Source organism: Nomascus leucogenys, chromosome 11 (assembly GCF_006542625.1).
Source record: "Nomascus leucogenys isolate Asia chromosome 11, Asia_NLE_v1, whole genome shotgun sequence".
In the NCBI taxonomy this organism is placed as follows: Eukaryota; Metazoa; Chordata; class Mammalia; order Primates; family Hylobatidae; genus Nomascus; species Nomascus leucogenys.
Window position 1 is genome coordinate 17225169 of NC_044391.1, and position 23305 is coordinate 17248473.

The window sequence follows — 23305 nt, forward strand, 5'->3', positions numbered from 1 at the left end:
TGCTGATCCATACCATGAAGAAAAATATAGCACGCCAAGTGGAATAAGGCGTCGCAGGTAGAGGGGTGTCTGTGTGTGTGTGTGTGTGTGTTTGTATGTGTGCGTGTTAGAATTGGGGTGGAGGGTGTAGAAGGTTAATGTTTTATATAAGGTAATCAAAAGAAATGTCACTGACAGTTTGAGCCAGAGGTCAAATGAGCAGAGACCCAAGGAGGTGAGGGAGCAACCCATGAGGAAATATGGGAGAGAGCTTCACAGCAAGGAATAACAAGGCCTAAGGTGTGAGCCACCTGTTTAATATGTTTAAGGGGAAGCAAAGAGACCAGTGTGTCTGGATGGAGTTAGCGTGGAAGAGACAGAAGAAATGAGGTCAGAGAAGTTGTGAGAGCCTTGTAAGGATTTTGGACTTTACTCTGAGTGAAATTGGAAGCCATTGAGAGACTCTGAGAAGTGACAGGAACAATATCAAAGATTTCAAATAGGGAATATTTTAAAATTATGATTATATATCAGAAAAAGCTAATAAAGAAACCTAAAGAGACTTATCAATGTTGACATTCTAATACATATCTTCTATCAACACTGAGGATTCCCCCACCATTTAAATTTTCAGAGAGAATAACATGTTTTAAAGTCTCCGAGCCACTCAACTAGAACCAGAATCAATTCTCTATTATACAATCCAAATTAAGCACAGTTAAAGTTACTTCTCATGTTAAATTGTAATTTTTATATTCAAGACTCAACTAAACTCAAATATAGTATTACCAAAATAATAAAGTGTTTCTACAGAAATCTGTATACTTCCTATCCAGACTTCCCATCATACAATTGTGGATCATGTTTTAAAAATTCACAGAGGGATATTTGCTGAGCCCTGAATGTCGTGGTGATAACAGGATATTCTTCTCTGTGTAAATCTACCTTCCTCACAGCAAAATGTCTCTAATCTAATTGTGTGACTTCAGGCAATCCTCGGGTTGCTCTAGCCTCTTGCACATCCTGTTCATAATAGGGATAGCAAGGTGGCCTACTTCTCTCTCCGTAATAATTTATTATTAATGATAGGACCAGCACAAAATATTGTGGGCTTCATTGATGAATGTGTTATGTCATTTCACAACAATTATTGAAGCATCATTCTTATGTCAGACATTGGGAAGAGTACAAAGGAAAAGGTTGTTGAGGATACTACCCTCCAACAAGTGCTAGTCTCCTGGGAAAGGCAAGCGTGTATTTTGAAAGGTAACATGATGCAGAATGCATTATGAGCTGTCCCAGGAGTATCAGGACAATAAAATCATCTGTTTGGTACTTTAGATTTAAAAAAAATATATTTCACATACAGCATCTCATTTAATGTTTACACCATTCCCAAACAAACAATGCTTCTTAAACATATTCAAAGGGAATGTAAATTTCAACTAAAGATTAAGGAAAGAACAGGAGTAGCTCAAGGAAGACCTGATGACAAGAACATGAAGGATAAATTATTTTAAAATCGGATGAATATTTGCTTAAGTGTAAAATGTAGAAAACTCTAATGATCCTCAGAACTAGCTCTGTTGCCTTTTCATCCGAAGGTGGGGTCTCCTGCTGTTTGGTTTGCGATGACCTTAAATCGTCTTTATTCCTAAAGAAAACCACATAAATTCTATCCCAGGATGGTTTACTCAATCTCATTCTTTGTCAAAAGGTCAAGAAAATGGAAACTTTGGTTCAATATTGTCAAAGAAAGAAAATACTGAAATCCATTATACAGTTGTGGTCATCCTTAATATTTAGGAACATAGCAAGCACAAACTTTTTAAGAATAACATGGATATAATATTAAATGTAAAGATGACATTCTGCTAGAAATTCATTATTAGTTACTGCTTTTATTCTGAAAAAAAATGTTGATATACCTCATGTAATCGGAAGTTTTATACTTTCATTCCACTTCACTGAAAATAACAAGGTAATCTTATGTGGTTCCTCCAAATTGGAAACCACTTCACATAATTTATTGACCAAAAATGTTCCCTCTATAAGTTTAAAACTGTCTTCTTTCTTGAAGTCAATCTTTGCTTAACGGCTTTGCATAGAGGTAACTCCAATTCAGGGTAACTTGCCTGCAGCCCAAGTATTGCAATATAAATAAAATACACTGGACAGAGAATCAGGAGATGTGAGGTCTGCCCCAAATGGTTGTATTGACTAGCAAGTCATTCCTGTTACTTAGGTCTCAGTTATGTCATCTATCAAATGAAAGAATATTTCTTAAAAAGAATTTTGTTTTTTCTTGAAAATTTGTGTTTAAAACACTCATTTGTGATAGACATATCTACATACACACATTGCATACAAATATACCCAATAAAATAAATTCCCATATTTTTTCACAAAATCACCATGGATCATTTTTCCCACTTCATCAAAATTTCATCTAGTCAATAGTGTTTCTTGACCTGGGGGACCATTTTTAATTGACACTGGCCAGAGTGTCATTTTTCCTGTTTGTTTGAAGCTCATGATAAAATTTCCCAAAACATCAATTTTCATGTGAATTTCTCCATAAGAGAAACATCAGGTAAAAATTAGGGAAGGCAGAGCAGGAACTGAAAGCAACTCATGTGAACCATAAATTTTTGTTTATAGCACATGAGGTATCATCCAATTGCTTCACAAGCCATAATTAGAGTAAAAGTTGAAGATAAGGAACAACAATAAAGTTTTGCTGAAGGGCTGGAAAAAACGTTTAGCTTTATTTCTTTTCGCATTTTTTTTTCAGATTGCTAATACGAAGAGTCAACTTTTGAACCTTAAGCCATTTTTAGACCAGCCCTAAAAGAAGCAATAAGAGCAACTAAATCACTTCATGGACCATTTTGTTTTTCTCAATCCTAGGTGTATGATTTTCCTTTCCTGCAATGTTTCCACTCACCAGGAAGTATCATCTCTAGGGGGACCATTCAGCATAGATGAATAGAGATGCAGCAGCTTAGATGACACATTTTACCCACCATCTATGGCAAATATTCCCCAAACCCTAAACTGTGCCCTTGTTGTAACCTCACATCCATCTGACCCCATACACTGAAAGGCCTTCAAAGAGCTCATTGGATGCAATATTTAGGCAAAATTGAAAGGAATCTTAGAGATTACTTAGTCAAAGCTTGAAATCTACTTTCTAAAGTAACGTAACAATTTCTTAAACAATATTATATTAAGAATTAAAATATTTAAATCTGATAAAAGTGGAGTCGCTTTGATTGAATTCAGATGTGGAAAACCTTGATAATCATCTGTATAATCCTCTTTTTCTTCTCTTCCCCTTCCTCAACCTATTGTACTCATTTGTTAAATGAGAAAGCTAGTGTGATATTTCCATGTAATAGAAATAGAAAGTTTATATAATAGATTTATAATTATCTGTTGATATATAGCTTATAATTTATATATGATAGAAATTATATAATAACAGTTTCTGTACTTACAGACTGTACACTTAGTAATGATAAAGAACAAAAATTCTACCCACCCTACTGAACCAAATGAGGGTATGAGCAATTGTCTGTAGTCATGGCTTTCACAACCATTGCAGTTTATTAGTTTGAAATGTTTTTATGAAAATTATGTACCCCATTACGAGAGGTAAAAGCAATGAGACTGTTAAAACTGCAAGTAAGAAAATACATGTGACCATCAGAGAAAAGAGATGTGAAATAATTTTAAGTGCTGAGAAAAGTGATGAATTTTGCAATGCATATATTAGATTAAGTTTTGGAGAGCTTAGTTAATTCTCAAGGTAAGGCAACGGATTGCCTGATACAGTGTGGGACAGCCCTATGAAATTGTACAGATGTGCTTGTGCATTAAGAGACAAGAAAAGCAACTGAAAAAAAGGGAGAAACTTTAGAGTATGTGGCTACAGAATCAGTATTAATTCTGATGCCTGTTAACCAGGTGTTAATTCCAAAAAAAGGTTAGGATTAACTTTAAGAATTTAAAATCTACTCTCAGTAAAAGCATTACTCCTGAGACTTTTGTTCCAAGCCCCTGATGATCCAGTGGTTTCAAAGTCCATTAGAATCTGAACAGAATTAAAGTGAGCATCCAGGTTGTGAAGGAGAATATAACTGCTGAGAAATTCCTCACAGCATTTGCTGGGCATATCAAAGGTAATTCCATCTCAGCAGATTTTTGTTGTGGAAAAATTGGTCTATTTGGGAAGAAAATAAAATTCTCATTTTACCACTTTATATTTTTAGTGGAAATGATAGGATGGTTGGCACAAACTCCTCTCAGTCTCTTAGGACTTAGGAGCAAAGGGATATATGAATAGCTTTTAGAGCCCAGTTCATTCATATCTAGAGACCCAGTTTGCTCCACGTAATGAACGACTAAACTTCTCAGTAACACCACAAGTTTCTTATCATGAATGAGTTGGCCTATTTGGAGGGCACTACACTTAAATTTTTATTTTCCTTTAGAGATATAAAATGATTGAGAGAATGATGTCTAGTCACAGTGCCCTTCATTATTATCAGAACTTCTAGGGTTATTTCAGAGTTCCAATATTTTTTCATCTTCTAATTTAAAAGTACAACATAAAAATAAATTGTATTGTGTTTCAAGTAATAAAATCTATACCCATCTGCTAAATGTGCAAAATTCTCCCTGTAAAGCTAATTAACTAGATAAAAGGTTCATATCAGCCTTTTAGCAGTTCCTGTCTCTCAGGGCCTAACTCAGTAATTAATTATGTTTCTGGGAGTCTCTGAAAACACTTTTCCAGCTTCATGGGTCTTTAGAAATGAAACATCTTGCACATCATCCAAAATATCTTAATCTCTCAATCTGTTTAGAGTCCAGTCAAGTTCCTACAAGAAGCAGAGTTAAATGTCCTTGGAATGAAGCCTATGTATTCTCATCACTTAATCAGTCATTTACCTCAGGATACAGAGAACAGCAGTTGAATTTTTAATCAACTTTTATTTTTAAAGCATTGTTAACATTAGCCTGATCATCCGAGTTCACCTTAGCATGCTAGCTTGGTTGAAATCAGAGATAGTAATGAAGTATGAGTTAAGCACTGAAGGAAGTTTACAGCAAAAATGTATAATACTACACAGATGTGTTGTTTAACAGGCCACACATTGGTTCCTATTAATGTTCCAGATGTTAGCTAAGATGTGTATGGATATGTCATGGTGGCCAGAACTCTTGGGCATCATCACCTGCTATACAATCATGTTAATTTTATTCCTCTCTTAAGGAAAATACCTTGGCAATTTAAGACCTCCCAAGAGAGGTGACATTTTATCAGCTAGAACCCTAATTGAACAAGACTTGCTGAGAGCAAGAACCTAAAGGATGCATGCAGAGACAGGGTGTAGAGGAATTGGCACCCAGGAGAAAAGGCTAAGATCATCTTTCCCACTAAATCATTTGGCTAGCTTCCTACCTGGAGCTTATCCTCTAACCCCCAATTTTCCAGACTAGACAGCTTTTTTAAAAATCCTTGGAGGAAAGTAGACTATAAATCATCTATATGCACGATCAAAAGATGTACAGAGAAGACACCGATTCTTCATAGGCCTATGCCTTGGAGTTAGCACCCCCAATTTAATGGCTCTGCTGCGGTCACAGTCTGAATGTACTCACCTCCTGTATATGCAGTTTCCAGTGATGGATTTGAAAATCCTTCAAGCTATTCTTTTTTCTTTAATTTTATTTTTCCATAACTTATTGGGGTACCGGTGGTATTTGGTTACATGAGTAAGTTCTTTAGTGGAGATTTGTGAGAACCTGGTGCACCCATCACCCCAGCAGTAGACACTGCACCATATTTGTTGTCTTTTATCTCTCACCCTCTCCCACTCTTCCTCCCAAGTCCCCAGTGTCCAGTGTATCATTCTTACGCCTTTGCATCCTCATAGCTTAGCTCCCATATATCAATGAGAACTACAAACCAAGGGTAACATAAACTTCAAAAAAAGACTAGTAGAAGATGTGGTAGCCAATATCAGAAGAAATACACTGTCTTGAAGATATAAAGCTAACTGCCATGGACTTTTTTAAATGAGGCTTTTTTCACTTTTTCTTGGAATTTTATAGTGTCACTCTAACAAAGCTGAAGAGGGTCGAAATTTTTAATTACACATTTTCTTTAATTACAGGCTCCTTTGCTATATTTACCAAATAGCTAGTAGCCCTGAGGGTGGAGTTAGGCTCTTTAAAGTCATGTTTCAATCTCTTTATAATTGCAATTTGATTGCTGGTGTAAATTACCTAGTAGGCTTGCCACTTTCAGTGCCAGTCATTTCCCAGAGTGCATAATTTTGAATTAAAAGGCTGATATCCATCCAAAAGTTTCCCAGAATGTTTCATGGGCTCAGTGAATTATGCATTAAACAGAATTCTTTAAAAAGAAGGCAAGAGGTTTCTTTGATGTCAGCTGGGGTTTTTCATCATATTATGGACTATTAATTTCTAGACTCTTTTAACGGTAGTTTCTTGAAATCTATGTTCAATTTAGGACTTATTACTGATCTTTCTCTAACCTTTATATTTTATTTTAACAGCATCATATGTCACCCTGAACATGGCAGGTTCTGGCAGAAAGCTGGTGGTTAATTTCTTAGGGGGAAAAGGAGGGGGAATGGGAAAAAGAACAATTTGCGTCAAATGCACCATCTGCTGGATGGAACACGTATCTACTTACAGGAGCTTGCTTTCACATTAGGAAAATGCTTTAGAAACCTCAAGAGGACAAAACAAATGAAAGGGCTGAGATATATATATGGAAGCTCATCTATGGATACCCCTACATCATATTCAAATGCCAATGTCCCCCTTTGATGATTTTGTCAAGCCATGCAAGAGATAACCTTTGGCTGGTATGTTTGATTTTGAGCTATGTTCCCTTTGCAAATGTAACCCTATAGATGGTTAAGGAAATAAATACCATTCCCCCAACTTATACAAAAGAAAGTAAGGGTAGTCAAGTTTCTACCATCATATGCAAATACAAATTCTGGGGAAATTATTTACATTATACACAATTTCATATTACTATTCTCCTTTTTTATTTTCAGTACACAAAGCTCTTTGAAATTTGTCACAGGCTGTGTTTTACTACACCCTTATAGATTAAGTGAACATATACTTTATCGTCCAACCCAGCCACTTATAAGAGTGAAAGGAAGCACTATGAATAATTATGCCAGAACATGCACAAACTAGTATTTTCTTGGGCAAACCAGACTTTATCCTGTCTCCTTATTTTATGTCTTTTTATTTATAGGTAATCAAATATCAGAAACAGAAATCATCTCTTAGTCTATCCTACTGCCAACTCATGTTACAGAAGAACAAACATAAAAGGATGAAATGATTCAGTGCAGTAGAAAGATTCCAGACTGGGGCAATGAGGAGTAAGATGTGGTTTTCATCGCAAATATGCTCAGCATTGAGATTATTTGACTCTGTTATTCGTATAAAAATTCATCCACTGTTAAGTACCATAAGAATGGCAAGGTAAAGTTTCATGAGTATCTGGAAGGTATAAGTCATTCTAGCTAAAAGAATACATTGTTTCATGGAGAAGGTGGCCTCTGAACTAAGCATTGACAGAGAGGTAGCATTTGCAGAGTAGGCACTCCAGCCAAGGCAGAAGCATTCAGAAATTAAATGGGTAAACAAAGAAAAATATAGTGCTTCCCCATCCAGTGGCTGTTATTGCTTTTCAACAAACATTCCTTGAAGCTTACTAAGCAGCAAGCACTTTTTTTTTTAACCTTTATTTTAGGTTCAAGGGTACATGTGCAGATTTATTATATAGGTAAATTGCATATCACAGGGATTTCGCATACAGATTATTTCATCACCCAGGTAATAAGCTTAGTACTCAATAGGTAGTTTTTTGATCCTCTTCCTCCTCCCAGCATCCACCCTCAAGTAAGCTCAGGTATCTCTTGTTTTCTTCTTTGTGTTCTATACGTACTCAATGCTTAGCTCCCATTTATAAGTGAGAACATGCATATTTGGTTTTCTGTTTCTGCAGTAGTTTGCTTAGTATAATGGCCTCCAGCTCCATCCATATTACCACAAAGGATATGATCTCGTTCCTTTTTATGACTGTGTAGTATTCCATTATGTATATGTACCACATTTTCTTTATCCAGTCTACTGTTGATGGGCATTTTGGTTGATTCCATGTCTTTGCTGTTGTGAATAGTGCTGAGATGAACATATGCTTGCATGTGTCTTTATGCTGCTCCAGACATCAATTCCTACCTTCAAGAATTTACAGCCTAATAAGCAGTAAGATTTCTGAGTCTGTATTTGAAAGGCCATTTCTGAATTAGAGATAAGTGTGGGAATTAGCAGTATATTTAAACTGACAGGAAACAGATTAAGATCACTCAGGGAAAAGATGAAGAGAGGAAACAGAAAAAGGCACAGAACAGAACCCTGAGGTTCTCCATATTTAGAAATAAGAGGAAGAAATTCTCAGCCAAGGATACTGAAAAAAACAGTTGGTATGGTAAGAGTAAAATGAAAAGAAAAATAATCTTGTTATTTTCTTCAATTTGGGAATACGGGCAGAGCTTAGGGGAAATGAAGCTTGTCAAGGTGTAGATCAGATGTAACTTTAAGCTTCCTCATTATCCAATAATTATCACAATAATTTAAAAATTATAAATAGCTTTCTCCAAGAAACCCTAAATGCTTTACGTGTCCCTTCTAATGTTATCTCCCTAGAATTGTTATTAAATTATAAAATGATACATTATTGAAAGTTAAGCAAAAACACCATTATCATTTCTGCTGTACTCAGTTTTAGATTTCCTGTGGGGAAATACTCAGTTCTCCCTTTTCACTTTCAATGAGGTGGATCAAAGCTGAGCTACAATTCCAATCTTATTTATGAATATAAAATTAACTCAAAATATAGCTCATTTTCTCCAGTTCCATCCTATATAGGGTACTCTGTTTTGTTGTCCATTATTTTTTAAATGAATGCTATTCAATGAGCTGTTTAGAGCTAGCTTTTGATCATTTTTCATGTTAACTATTATGGAAAATTTAAAGTACAAGTAAGGCCAAAGGTCAGTGCAAAGAAGAGAAAATATTTCTCAGATTTTCTGAGCCTTGTCAAGTCTCAGCTGTCATCCGGTTGGGTTTTGGAACTCATTTATCCATGGAGTACTATTAACGCACATAATACATGTGAGTCCCTATACCTTCTAGCCTACATTAAAGCTAGAAAGGTTTCAGCTCTGCCTTCATGGAAGTTACAATCTGTTAGGGAATACACATGGGTAAATGAAATTATCAATACAACACCACTAAATCTATCCAGAAGCAACTTATACCACAAAAGCAACTACCTGGGGTGCAGTCTAGAGGCAGAAAGAGAATTTGAATCTACTGTAATAGATCAGTGCAATACATGCACACACACATGCACACATATATACAACATACCCTGAGCCTACCTCCTTAGACATTATCTTATGTTGCAGACTGCAGCATTCCTTCTTGTCTGGATCACTGCTTTGTGTGGCAACAAGAAAAATGAATTCCTTCTCAAACGATCCATCTATAGAAATCCTCACATCACACTGCGTTCATCTATTTTGCCTGAAAGACGAGCTCTTCTTGTCATTGCTAGTTGTTCATTCACAAAGCAATTAGTAATATGCTTACTATGTGCCTCTTATTGTGCTATATATTGATGATAAATAAAACATGGTCTCTACCCTTCAAGCCAACTAAATCAACATGTGATAATGACTATGGTACATGAACTCAGTTAGGGCCTATTGAAATACCAGGAACAAATACATAAAGTAGACTGGGGGATCTAAGAATTGGAGTAAGGTAGAATAGAACACACCATAGTTAAGAACACGAGTACTGGAGTCATGTAGACCTGAGTTTGATTCTGAGACTTTCACTTACTAGTCACATGGCTTCACCTTTTGTATGCTCAGTTTTCCCATCTGTAAAATATCAGTAAGAACCCATTTTATTGGGTTAAGCTAAAGGAGATGATGTATGTAAAGCACAAGCACTGATACATAGTAGGTATTCAAGTAGATGCATATGCAGCAATAATCATAAACATACTTTATGATTTATTCCTTATGTAATTAGAAGGAACAGTTGGGAAGGTATCCAGTAGACTAAAGATATTATTAAGTAAAAAATAAAAGTGCATATATACCAAATGTGTCAATACACAGCAGATGCCTATAGTCTTAGTTACTTCCTAGCAAAATTCCCCAAATTCCCAAAATTCAAGAAAGTAAGTACAACAATTAGCAAGGGAAGAGAAATATCTGATCCAACAATGCCACACGATGTGGGTCAATTTCCTGGACATGCAGATGTACACTGTTGACCTTAAACTTCTTTTCTGGGTTCCAAATTTCAACCTCCCTGATCAGACCTCTGATCAGAAATGGGCAGAGAAGCCTCATGTCTTTCCCAGTTGTCAAACAGTGAACCTCTAACTTCCATCTCAGACATCTTTATTGTAAGATGAATTTGCTTGTAAAATGTATCCCCATGGAGTCCTCCTGACAGCTCCAACTACTTCACTTGAAAGACTACTTCCCTTTATACTGCAATTATCACAGCCAGAGATGCTTGAAGCCATTTGCTGAATTCATAGGATGAAAATAAAAAAGAAAGAAATAACCATCATTGTTTGTATGTCTTTGTGTGTCTGTGGTAAGCCATAAATCTATGGAAAACAATAGTTTTTCACCTTTCTCCTTAATTCTGCAACAAAGTTTTTGCAAATTCCTTCCTTCTCAAATCACACATTATCAAGGAAAGCTTTGAAAAAAGGACTTTACATTTATTCTAATTGATGTCCTAAAACTGTTATTGCTTGTGCTTGTGCTTCAAATGAGTTGCCATATAATGCATTCAGTAAGGGCAATCATACATTCTAAAGCCAACAAAAGAAGTGCTCCAAAGACAATTTTGAAACTGTTTGAAGAAAAGTACTGAAAACTGGCCACTGTAGCAGCAACAATCAGAGATGGAGAGCCCAAGTTGAAGCTAATGCCATGCTGCCCAGCAGGCCTAGGGGCACAAGCACACCACAATGGCTATGATCAGCAACCAAAGAATGGACTCGTGTCAAAACTGCAGTTTCTGCAGTGCAGTTTCTCAGAGGCATTTGATTCAAGATGTATAATGTTCTAATCCATGAATGTCAGAATCACAAACCATCTCCTTCTCCTTCCAAATTTGTCCGTCCCTAGTCCTAAAAGGGAAAACACTTGCTACAGTGAAAATAATAAAAAATTATCTTTCCACTTTACAGAAGGTACTGTGAGATCAAAATAAAATGGGAATAGAAGTTGGATATGTAAGGTTGGTGTCTACCAAATTCTAGGTGAACCTAGGTATGGGGAAGACTCCCTGCTACCCTCGAATATATCCTTTCTACCTTTCCAAAAAGCTTCCATTCCCAGATGGCCACATTAAATTCCACTAACTAGAACAATGCTTTCATTTTTCATGGTATGAATTCAGACTTTTACAAATTGAACCTATACTTGACCTCTTACAGTGATTTAAGTTTATACTCGTCTCTATAATCAATTATCACACTGTAGTTTGTGGGCAGTTTTTGATGTAGAGAAGGCATCTGGCTCATAGCATATAGAAAGGACATCAATATTGTGGAAAAGGAGACTGGATATTCAAAACCCAAATATCGAATAGTTTTGCCTAGAAATAGCTGTGAGTGTGTCTTCTCATGGTTGGAATAGCTCATACTTGCATTTACAACAGACAGGGTGCATTCTTTGACTTCCATCAGGATCTTGGATCACAGTGCTTGGGTAGAGAGGTGAGAGGACGTTACTGTTATCTCTAGGTCATTATTTTTAAAGAGATAATAGAACTGAGTATCTTAGCTTATTTCAAATAAATGCAGCAGGTAGTACATATTGAGTACCTTATGTAAGTAGACAATCTACTTCACTTACAAATGTTTTTCAGTTTTGTGATGAAAGCTTTGTAGTATTAACCCCAAAGGTACTGGATCCCTTTAGAGTGTTATGATAATATTTATAGCACAATGTATTATATCTTTATAAAAATGTTATTAACTTAGAATATCAGCTGATATTTAGGGAGGCTCCTTGCCTTCAGTCTCATATTAATCATTCTTTCTTTTACTAAGTCCTTTATTCATTCCTCCAGCACACATTTATCAAATGCTAGGCATTAGAGTTAAAACTAACAACAAAAAATCCCTGCTATCAAAAATCTTTTATGTTCCCTGAGAGGAAAAAAAAAAAAAACAGGAATAGAAAAGCATGTTCAAGCTTCTTGAGACTGGCAACAAAGTAAATGCTTCCAGCCTCCCAGGCTCTTTCCCCTTCAATGTCACCCAGTGCCCATCTTCCCGCGGAGATGACCCCCAAGGTGGAGAAATGCAAAAAGTCACAGGTTCTTTCTTTCTTACTTCAAAGCCAAAAATATGTCCTGCAGACAAATTCCAATGCTTCTTCACTACTTGTAGCTTTTTACTTGTGTGTATGTTTTGACACACCCCTGTAGCAGAGGTAGTAGTCAGGCAAAATTTGGGGGTGGGGTGGGGCTCAGTTAATTCACAAATGATTTTTAAAAGTTGGAAGGGGACAATATTGCAGATAATGTGCTCCATGGAAAAAGGCTGAATAAAGGTTTTTTTTAACTAGAAAGAAAAAGATTATGTCATAAACATGTAGTTTAATTTTACTTAGTCTAATTTAGGTAAATGAAGTCTGCAATATAAAGAACTGCTATAGCTCATGTAATTCTGTGAACAGACCTACACCATTAACCGAAGCTCAGAAAACCAGCTGACTAACAGCACAGTGGTTACACAGTGGTGGACACAGAGTCACTCACTCACTCATTTATTAACTCTTTCATTCAATAAATGTTTATTGAATACCTGATAGATGGCAGGTACTCTAGCAGTCAAGCTAACAGTTATCAAACACTTTCTACATATTAGACACTGGACTAATCACTTTTAATTTAACCCTATAGGTAAACGAGATGCAAAAAATGAAGTGGACAGTACATGGTAAAGCTGAGATTCCAACTCAGGCAGTCAGACTCCAGGGGAAAATGATGCGTGACAGCCCCAGCCTTCAAGGAGCTCGCAGTCTAGACAGGGGACCCACAGAAAATAAACGATTCCTTGAAGGTGAATCATATTCTGGTGGAGGTGTACAACAAAGGTCCTGAGACCCCAGAAAAGAGATTGTTTATGGTCAAGAGTCACTTGTTTACTAGCATTCTTTGTCACCACACTTCCTTAATTTTTTCCCTCTCTCCTCATTTTTACAAGAAAATCAAATTTAAAAATCATTCCCTTTATAATTTTCTAACTAGTGGGATTTTTCCCCATCTTCCTTGATATTTGTGAAATAATTACATCTGGCTTAGAGCAACTTTTTTTTTTTGAGAACAGAGTTTGTATAAAACATTGTACAAAGAAGTGAAAATTCAAATAAGTCATCAAGCAGGTTGATCTGCTTCAGGTGGGGGCCAGTCTGACTACAACGCTGGCTGTGCCTGTGTGGAATGACAGCACAGTGGCACCAGATCTTTCTCTCTTTCAAGAGAAAATGACATCTATTTTTTTCTTTCAATATTTTACTAAAGGACACTCACACAGATATTTTGAATATACAGTGCAGGATAAACAAAACAATTCTCAGGATGAATTTCGCTTATAGCTCCTAGGTTACAATTTCTGTTTGAAAAATAATAAAGTTCTGTTTGTGCCTTTAAGGAGCTTACAATATAGTGATAAGAAGATAGTTATAATAACATACACAGAAAAATATATAATATGAGAGAAAGATAGTAAATGCCAGAGAAATGGAATGTGGGATCACGGTTAGCAATTTCAGCTGAGATACAACAAGGGCAAGCAGAAGCAATATTTGTGCTGGCCTTGAAGGATGCAAGTGATTTTACAGGTGGTACAGAGAAGAAAGGGCATATAAAGCAGAGAACGAGATGAAAAAAAGCACAAGTGGAAAAAATGCACGTTGCATGTGAGCAAAGAGAAAGGGGGCACTTAGGTTCTGTCATGGATTGCAAAGGGATGGAGCGAGAGATATGAATGGTGAATGGGAAGTGGGCCAGACTGTGTGGGACTGTGAAATTCATACTTTGTGATACTTTATTATGTAGGATGTAGTTCCATGATACACCAATATAGTACATGTTAGATATCTTTTTTAAAAGTAAATCAATTAAAATAAAATTTGATAGTCCAAAAATTGGGAAAGGCTACATATCATATCAATCTCTGGATGATCCTCAAAGCTGACTCGCAAAGTAGATCGTCTAATAACTAACCCCTATTCAGTAATGAAGTTACTGTTTAGCTTTGATAATCCAGCTTGTTATATTGCATAACTTTTGTCTTTTCTTAGAACATTTATTTTTATTCTAAGAACAGAAATTTCAGCTAACATCACTAAATGCAACAGAAGAGCCACTGAGACCTTCATGCAATGAAGTGATGGGATGCTGGTAGCTGTGGTACCTTAGACGTTTTTAGAGAATGTGAACCAGAAAAGAAGGGGACGGACTAGGAACAGAAAATCAGCTGCAAGGCTATCACAATAGCCCATAGAAATAATAATGGCTTCCTATTACACAGCCCTGCCAATATGCTGGACATATTTGAGGTGCTGTTCATGTTGTATATGTTTTGTAATGAGAACCAAAATTGGGATAATAGCAGCAATCAATATCTAGTTGACAGGCAAAGATGGACAAGCCAGCATCCACCATCCCCACTCTCAGCCTCCCAGATTCGTCTCCTTTTTTTTTCAAATAATTGAAAAGTGATTTCATCCGCCTCACCTTAGTGCTCTCTGCCCTTTTCTAAAAAGAAATGTTATTAGCTAGAACTAACAGAAATTCAGCGGTTAGCTGTGTGAGGTGTTTTTTGGGGGGCGGGGGCGTAGTGGGTGCTGGGGGCTGTGGGATAGGATTTAGTGCCCAAATCCTACTTTCTCCTTTTCTTTTCCTGGGTTCTAAACATGTAAGGATCAATAGCCAAAGGAAACAAATTTCAATTCTTGTTAACAACTGAGCTAGTACCTGATCTTTCCCACCACCCTCCCTTAAAAAGACTTCTCTGATATGACAGCTAGATCCCTAGTGTAGGCCATGAGCCAAGAAAGCTTTGGTTTCCCACAACATGTGTCTAAATGGCTGCATCCTTAGAGCAGATTTCAAGCCTACTCACCCAGGTGTCCTTATGTATGAGGAGTGACTGGCAGATCTTCCTTCCCCACCTGTTGCAGTGGGGAGAAACAGCCTGGAGCAGCGGCAGAGCCGCTGAGTCAAGACCCACTCGGTCTGTATAGCCTAGCGACTGGAAGTACAAAGGAGTGCATGAAGATGACCAAGGCCAGTTCTGAGAAGTTAGTTCCACTGTCAGTCAGCCAGTGAAGGTAGAACTCCTGCCTTATCTTTTAATAGCTATGATTCTGCCCATTAGGGAGGAAGGTTCGGTGAATGTTAGATTCACCAGTCAGACCTGCTGCTTCTCTGAGGAGAAGGAAAATAAGATGGTGGGAAAAGAAGGAAGTTAGGAAGCAACCGTTCCCTTTTCATGGGACTGAGGCTAAAACGTGATCTAAGAACAAAAGTATTCCTACTTCTTCAAAGTATATCATTTTAGGAAAGCGAGACAAAGCTCTTGTCCAAAATTCTTTCTGCACTAAGATATCAGATCCCATCATCAATAGTTTATTTGTGATGACATTTGATATTGTCCTTTGACTATGATATCTTTTAATATGACTGTTCCTGAGAGGGGTAACATATACAGTATGTAGTACTTGGATGACAATTTGTTTTGCTTGGAGCTACAAGAGAGGAGTGGGTTTCAGGAACAAGAAGGTAGGCTAAGAAAAAAAAGTGGAAGAGCCTTAAAGATAACTGTGTCTACTTCATAATTACACACCTAGTTGGATATGTGATTACCAAAATTCTCACATGTACTACTAACTTTCTCCATCTATTTCAAGGATGACTGTGGGTGAAGTTTTGGATGTTAACAATGCCCCATCTCCTGGTTTTTCAGTAAAAATACAAGAGAAATGTGGAAATTTATGCAACAAAGTTATATATATATATATGTGTGTGTGTGTGTGCATAGATAGATAGATAGATAGATGATAGATACACCTGTAAGGTATTATGTTAGGGTACTATAACCAAGTTAATTGTATCTATCTTATTAATTGAGCACAGTTGGAGGAATAGTGAGACTCAAATGATTTCTGGGGTTGATCAATTTCCAGGGAGATTTTCTAAAACGGGACAAAATAACCAGTTTATCATAACCTTAACAACATTATTTTCAGATAAGTTCAAAATAGAAATTATGGGGCAGAGGAGAAAATTTTTATTCTTTTCATTTTTTTGAATTTCATCCTCACCCTCCTCCCACCCTCCACCTTCTAGTAGACCCTGGTGTCTCTTGTTCCCATTGAGTCCACGTGTCCTCAATGTTTAGCTCCCGCTTATAAGTGAGAACACGTGGTGTTTGATTTATTCTAAGTGAATTAACCCTTACGTTAAAAGGGAGAAAAAGAGGAGAACATTTTTTAAATCATAACTTTTTAAATTTTATTTTGTCACCTCAAGTATTTCCAGGGGAATAGAAACCCTTTCAGGATGATGTAGCTTTGGAATTTCTTAATGATGTGTGGATATGCTTGAAGATTTGACAAGTTCACTTGAAATCTTGTGGTTCAATAACGCAGCCTTTTCTGTGAAGACAGAAGACTAAGCTATGCTACAGTGGCTTAGAAAACACATGACAACTTAACAATAGACCAGCATGCTGGCAGGAGAAGTCATTTATTTTACCTTGTATTCTCTTTACGTGATACTACACAGAAAGCCAAATGCATGTCCATGCATTCATGAAACAACAAAATAGAAATTAATTTGCCTTACCCACGGAAATTTCAGTTACTGCATGCTTAGCTGCTGTGCTTGTCTTTGGAAAGTTCATCCTTGAAGGCTGAATAAAATTTTCCTGTTCTGCTTCTTTATATAAAGAAGCCTATGGTTTGCTTAAACATGGGAAATCTCATTTTATTAAGTATCCTTGATACTGTGATTGCATTCTTCAGAATATTAGCTCTGCTACCAATTTTCAAATACTTTTTAATAGTTTGCACGGTTGGCTTCTGAGAGCATTTCTGAATGGGATTTTCCCAGCCATTTTCACACCTTCTGTCCATATCACATTTCACTCTTCTGCAGCACTTAGATCTTTAGCACAGCAGGTGGAAAAGTGATTTAAGGACAGAACAATGGGATGCTTATGCCTTTTTAAAAAAGTCATGGATATGCATTTCTAGCCAACTTTGGGGAAAGCCTTTTTTCCCCTTTTTAAGACATTTTAAAATCTTTGCTGTACTGTATGACAGTCACATTAAAAAACTAGAACAGATTAAATTGGTCATCAGAATTCACAATTTCTCTTCACAAAATTGGAAAATTTTGAAGACTGTTGCAAAGTCACATAGTATTCTTGGGTGCTCAGGTTTGTGTTGGGGATAGAAATTAAAAGGGAGAAAATTTGCATAGAGACCCCACTTAACTCTCACTAATAACAGACATTCTTGCTTGTGAGTTAGCTCTAGAAGACTATATATCTCCTGCTCCTGCTGCAGACAAGAATTTGCTTCTTTCCTAGGAGGTGATTGAAGAGAAGGAGATGTGCAGCTGGCTGACTGGTTTCTTAAAAGGGGAGAAAAGGAGACTCTGAAAATCTGTGTGTAATGGGCCTGTAGTGACTGTTGGGGTAGGGTGGGAGGAGTGAAACTTAATTGAAACAGCTGATGAATGGGGAAAGGAGAGGACTCCACATATTCAAGGAAGTGTATAAGCTGGAAATGACTATAGTGAGAAAACAAGACTAGGTAATAGTAACCTCAATATGGTGACACCATAAGGAATTTATCAGGCATAGATATTTTCCATTTTCATAAAGGGTTGAGTTTTTCAAAATATATCTAGAAATACAAATATTTATTACCCTAGACCAAGGTTTCTCAATTTCAGCACTATTGACATTTTGGGCCAGATATGTATTTGTTCTGAGGGTGTGCATTGCGTATTATGGGATGTTCAGCAACATCCCTGGCCTCACCTGGTAGAGGCTGCAATTCCCCCGCCCCCTTGGCTACATAATAATATAAAAAGTGTCAAGGCCCTTAAGATTCACATTTAATCGGCCTGTATTATGACTCAGGCATTAGCATGATTTTTAAGTTCCTGAGATGATTCTAATGAGTCTAATTGTTTAGGAAACAATGTGTCCAGTGTTCCTTAATGAGAGTACAAAGTTGAATGAGAAATCACCCCTGTTCTGGAGAGGCTTAGGAATAGCAAAGGGATGGGCACACACTGAATATTTTTCCAACATATTATAGTCCATTTCCTTAAGGTCAAACACACAACACACTATGTCAGCACAAAAGGAGAGCTGATACCTTAAAGATACAATATTCTCCTGAAATGTTTTTCAGTACCTGAAATCCTCACATTTTAGAATTATATATTTATAATCTTGAAATAGGTAAAGATTTCTTAAGCAGAATGCTAAAAGTCTTAGCCATAAAGTAAATAATTCATAAATTGGAAATTGGCATTAAAATTAAGAATTTGGAGGCATTAAAAATAAAGACTGCACTGGGCATTCAATTTTAGAATTGATGTTTATTGGACAAAACTAAGAAGCAGGTGAAAAGGTAAGCCACAGAGTAGATATTCACAACACATATATCTGAAAAGTACTCATCTGGAAAATATAAAAAACTCATATAAATCACTTTTTTTTTTTTTGAGACAGAGTTTTGCTCTTGTCCCCCAGGCTGGAGTGCAATGGCCCGATCTCGGCTCACTGCAACCTCTGCCTCCCACATTCAAGCAATTCTCCTGCCCCAGCCTCCCGAGTAGCTGTTATTACAGGCGCCCACCACCATGCCCAGCTGTTTTTAGTATTTTTAGTAGAGACGAAGTTTCACTATCTTGGCCAGGCTGGTCTCAAACTCCTGACCTCAGGCGACCCACCTCCCAAATCCCAAAGTGCTGGGATTACAAGTATGAGCCACCACGCCCGCTGTCAAATTTTTAAAAGAGAGAAAAATCCAGGCCAGGCGTGGTGGCTCACGCCTGTACTCCCAGCACTTTGGGAGGCTGAGGCAGGTGGATCACAAGGTCAGGAGATGGAGACCATCCTGGCTAACACGGTGAAACCCCATCTCTACTAAAAAAAAAAACACAAAAAATTAGCCGGGTGTGGTGGCGGGCACCTGTAGTCCCAGCTACTCCGGAGGTTGAGGCAGGAGGATGGCGTGAACCCGGGAGGCGGAGCTTGCAGTGAGCCGAGATTGCGCCACTGCACTCCAGCCTGGGCGACTGAGCAAAACTAAGTCTCAAAAAAAAAAAAAAAAAATCCAATACAAGTGGACTGGAAAAGGTACTTTATAAAAGAGTGTTTCTAGACATTTGATTGACTTATGTGGTGCTCAATATTATTAGGCATTGGGGAATGCAAATTAACTACCAAAAAAATCACAATGAGATACCAGTACATTTTCACTCAAATATCTAAAATTAAATGACATCATTATTAAGCATATGAAGCAACTGAAACTCACATACAAATTTACTATTGTATACAAATACATACACACTATATACACAGACTTCAGATAATTGAAGATAATTAGGACCTTGAGCTGGATTAGCCTTTGGTTTAAGGGAATCTTGTGTCTGATTTGATCTTCTGTCCAGACAAGTAAAACTTTCTCCGTATCAGCAATAAGACTCTTTCACTTTCTTACCATTTGTGTGTTTGCTGGAGTTGTGCTTTTAATTTCCTTCAAGAACTTTTCTTTTGCATTCACAACTAGCTTAACTGGTGCAAGAGGGCTAGTTTTGAGCCTATCTCAGCTTTCAACATGCCTTCCTAAGCTTAATCCTCTCTAGCTTTTGACTTTAAGCGATTGTTTCTTTCACTTGAACACTTATAGACCATCATAAGGTCATTAACTGGCCTAATGTAAATATTGTTGTGTCTCAGAGAATAGGAGGCCTGAGGCGAGCGAGAGAGATAGGGGAATGGCCAGTCAGTGAAGCAATCAGAATCAGCAATCACAACATTTATTAAGATCACCATCTGATCTGGGTACAGTTTGTGGCACCTGAAAACATTTACAATAATAGCATCAAAGATCACTGATCACAGATCACCATTACAGATATAATAATAATGAAAAAGTTGAAATATTGCAAGAGGAGTTGCCAGAAAGTGACACAGACACATGAAGTGAGCGCATGCTGTTGGAAAAATGGTACTGATAGACTTGTTCAATTCAGGGTTGTTACAAACTTCCAATTTGTAAAACAAAACAAAAAAGTAATATCTGTGAAGCACAATAAAGCAAAGCACAATAAAATGAGCTATGCTTATATATGTATATCCCAAAATTTACATACAAGAGTCTTCAAGGTAGCATGTAGAAAATGCTGTCAGTGCCCCACTTGTATCTTCTTACCACTCACTATTCTGAGACATGCCAATAGCTTCTCAATAGCAGTATCTGTGACTCTCTGCCAGAGAGCTTTGTCTGGTCAGACAGGCTCTACCTATAGAGAACATACCAAAAATGCCATGAAGTTACCACTCTACCATAAACCAATGACAAACAAGAGTTGTCCCATCCGAGCTGATGAGTAAGCTGGGGTTTTATATCCCAATTTCCATCCCACTGTCTCCCACAAGGCCCCAGTGAGGCTGAGACCCACTTGCCCTCAGCAGTAACTCGGTCATTGACACATCCTGTATTGGATTCATTCCTGTTTGTCTCATTTCTCCATTGCCCTATAACCTCCCAAATCAACTACTTGAACTCATTTAGTCTTGGGGTTTGCTTCTAGGATAACCCAGCTAAAGATAGAACATTGTTTATATAAGCTAAAAATTGAAAGAAAATTTTTCTAAAAATGTCCATCAACGAAAGAATGGATAAATTGTGGCACATCATTTGATAAAATACTATGCATCAATAAAAATAAACTAGAGCTCCTCATCACTACATGATGAATGAATTTCATAAAGCTTAATTTTGAGCAAAAGATGTTAGATACAAAATAATACATACTTACATTAATATAAAGTTCAATATCAGGCAAAATAGTCTGTGGTTGTTATGGGTTGAATTGTGTTCCCCAAAAACAGATATTTTGAAGTCATAACCCTAGTATCTCACAATATGACCTTATTTGGAAATAGTGCTTTTACAGGTAACCAAGTTAAAATAAGGTCATTAGGGTGGGCCCCAGTCCAATATGGCTGGTGTTCTTACAAAAAGGGAAAATATAAACACAGAGACACAAGGAGAACACTGTGTGAATGTGGAAGATCAGAGTAATGCATTAACAAGCCAAGGAACACCGAAGATTGCTAGCATACCACCGGGAGCTAAGAGAGAGGCATGGGAGAGATTCTCCCTCGCAGCCCTCAGAAGAAACCAACCTTGCTGTCACCTTGATTTCAGGCAGACCATGAGACAATAAATCTCTGTCATCTCAAGCCACTCAGTTTGTGGTACTTCGTTATGGCAGCCCTAACACACTAATACAATGGCCGTAGAAAGTAAGATAGTGATTGCCTTTGGGGCTGAGGAAGGGTGGAATGATAGGGACAGGAACAAGGGAACTGGTAATGTTCTGTTTCTTAACAGTCACAGTGTTACATGTGTGTGTTCACTTCATGATAACCCACTTTTTCAAAATGCTTTTTTAGTATGCATTAAAATTCAATGAAAAATTTTAAAAATCTAAATACTTATTAGAGCAGATGAGAAGAAAGCAGTACACTGTGTAATGAAGAGGGCAAGAGTTGGGGAAAAGAAGGTAGGAAAAAAATGTGATAGTATCTGTAGTTCACATTAAAGAAGGTCCCTAAGCAAAGATTCAATGACCACTATGGACTTTCAGCTCCAATAAATCAAGTTAGCCCTGTCCCCTGAATTGCAGGTAGGAGGATTGGAATCTCCATAATTTCCACTCATTTCTATTTTCCCTATGCCCCTACCTCCCCATTCTTCATTCTTAGTCTGAGAGTAGATTGTTTCTGGGTTGCCTGGAGTATTGACAATTTCAACAATAATATGTAGAATCTAGATAGGAAAACCAGTAAAATCTATAATGAAGACTAACCATGGTAACATTTCAAGGGAACTGAAGACAGTCCTCTTCAAAAGTCATAGCGGCACCATAAAAAAAAAAAAAAGCTATTTCAGTATCTTTTCTCAAACATTCACTTTCACTGTGGCATGTTAGGTATTTACTGAGTGTTTTCCACACGTAAGACTGAGCACCAAAGACATCTAAGTGGTGCTTTGTCCCACCTGTTACACTCAGCTGATGACTGTGAGAAAGGCTTCAGTGATTTTGTTCCTAATCTGTAAGTAAACTAATTACTGACAGCCAGTGATTCATTCTTATTCTTTCCTATCTTCTTTCTGCATGAGGTTCGTAAAAGATTTTGTTTGCTGTAACGAAAGGATTTTGGTTTCTTTACCTCTTGACTTCTAACACAGTCTTTCCAGGGAGATGACACTCTCTTTCACCTATATCTTAATTCTGATTCATCAGATTAGTTCACAGAAATGTTAGTGAGGCCCTGGTTGTAAGATTGGAGCCATATTCCTGCTTGTAGCCCTTTTTTTTTTTTTTTTTTTTTTTTTTTTTTTTGGAGTTTCACTCTTGTTGCCCAGGCTGGAGTGCAATGGCGCGATCTCAGCTCACTGCAACCCCTGCCTCCCAGGTTCAAGCAATTCTTCTGCCTCAGCCTCCCAAGGAGCTGGGACTACAGGTGTGCCACCACACCCAGGTAATATTTTGTATTTTTAGTAGAGACAGGGGCTTCACCATTTTGTCCAGGCTGGTCTTAAACTCCTGACCTCAGGTGATCCGCCTGCCTCAACCTCCCAAAGTGCTGGGATTACAGGAGTCAGCCACTGCGCCTGGCCACTGCTAGTAGCTTTTGCAATCTTTATCAGTGTTTATGAATGCGAACCCAAGCAGTGGAGGTAATATTCCCTTTACTGAAGGCCTAAGAGCCACACTATTCTCTTACCTTAATTGGACTTCTGAGAATAAAAAAATAAAGAATGAATTTCATTTCTCCTGCCATTGACTTATGATATCTTTAAGGTATAGACTTGCTGCC

General features: G+C 37.3%; 2 protein-coding genes across 4 annotated transcripts in view; one reads left to right on the forward strand and one right to left on the reverse strand.

Moving 5' to 3' along the window:
- Nucleotides 1-23305, forward strand: part of GRM3 (glutamate metabotropic receptor 3) — a 220543-nt gene that overhangs the window by 164657 nt on the left and 32581 nt on the right. The gene's annotated exons all lie outside the window — the stretch shown is intronic.
- The window catches only part of KIAA1324L (KIAA1324 like), a 229313-nt gene continuing 226507 nt past the window's right edge, over nt 20500-23305 (reverse strand). The window contains exon 22 of the mRNA XM_030822020.1: nt 20500-20715. Coding sequence (XP_030677880.1) covers nt 20701-20715 — 15 coding nt within the window. The 3' untranslated portion in view covers nt 20500-20700. The remainder of the gene's footprint in view (nt 20716-23305) is intronic.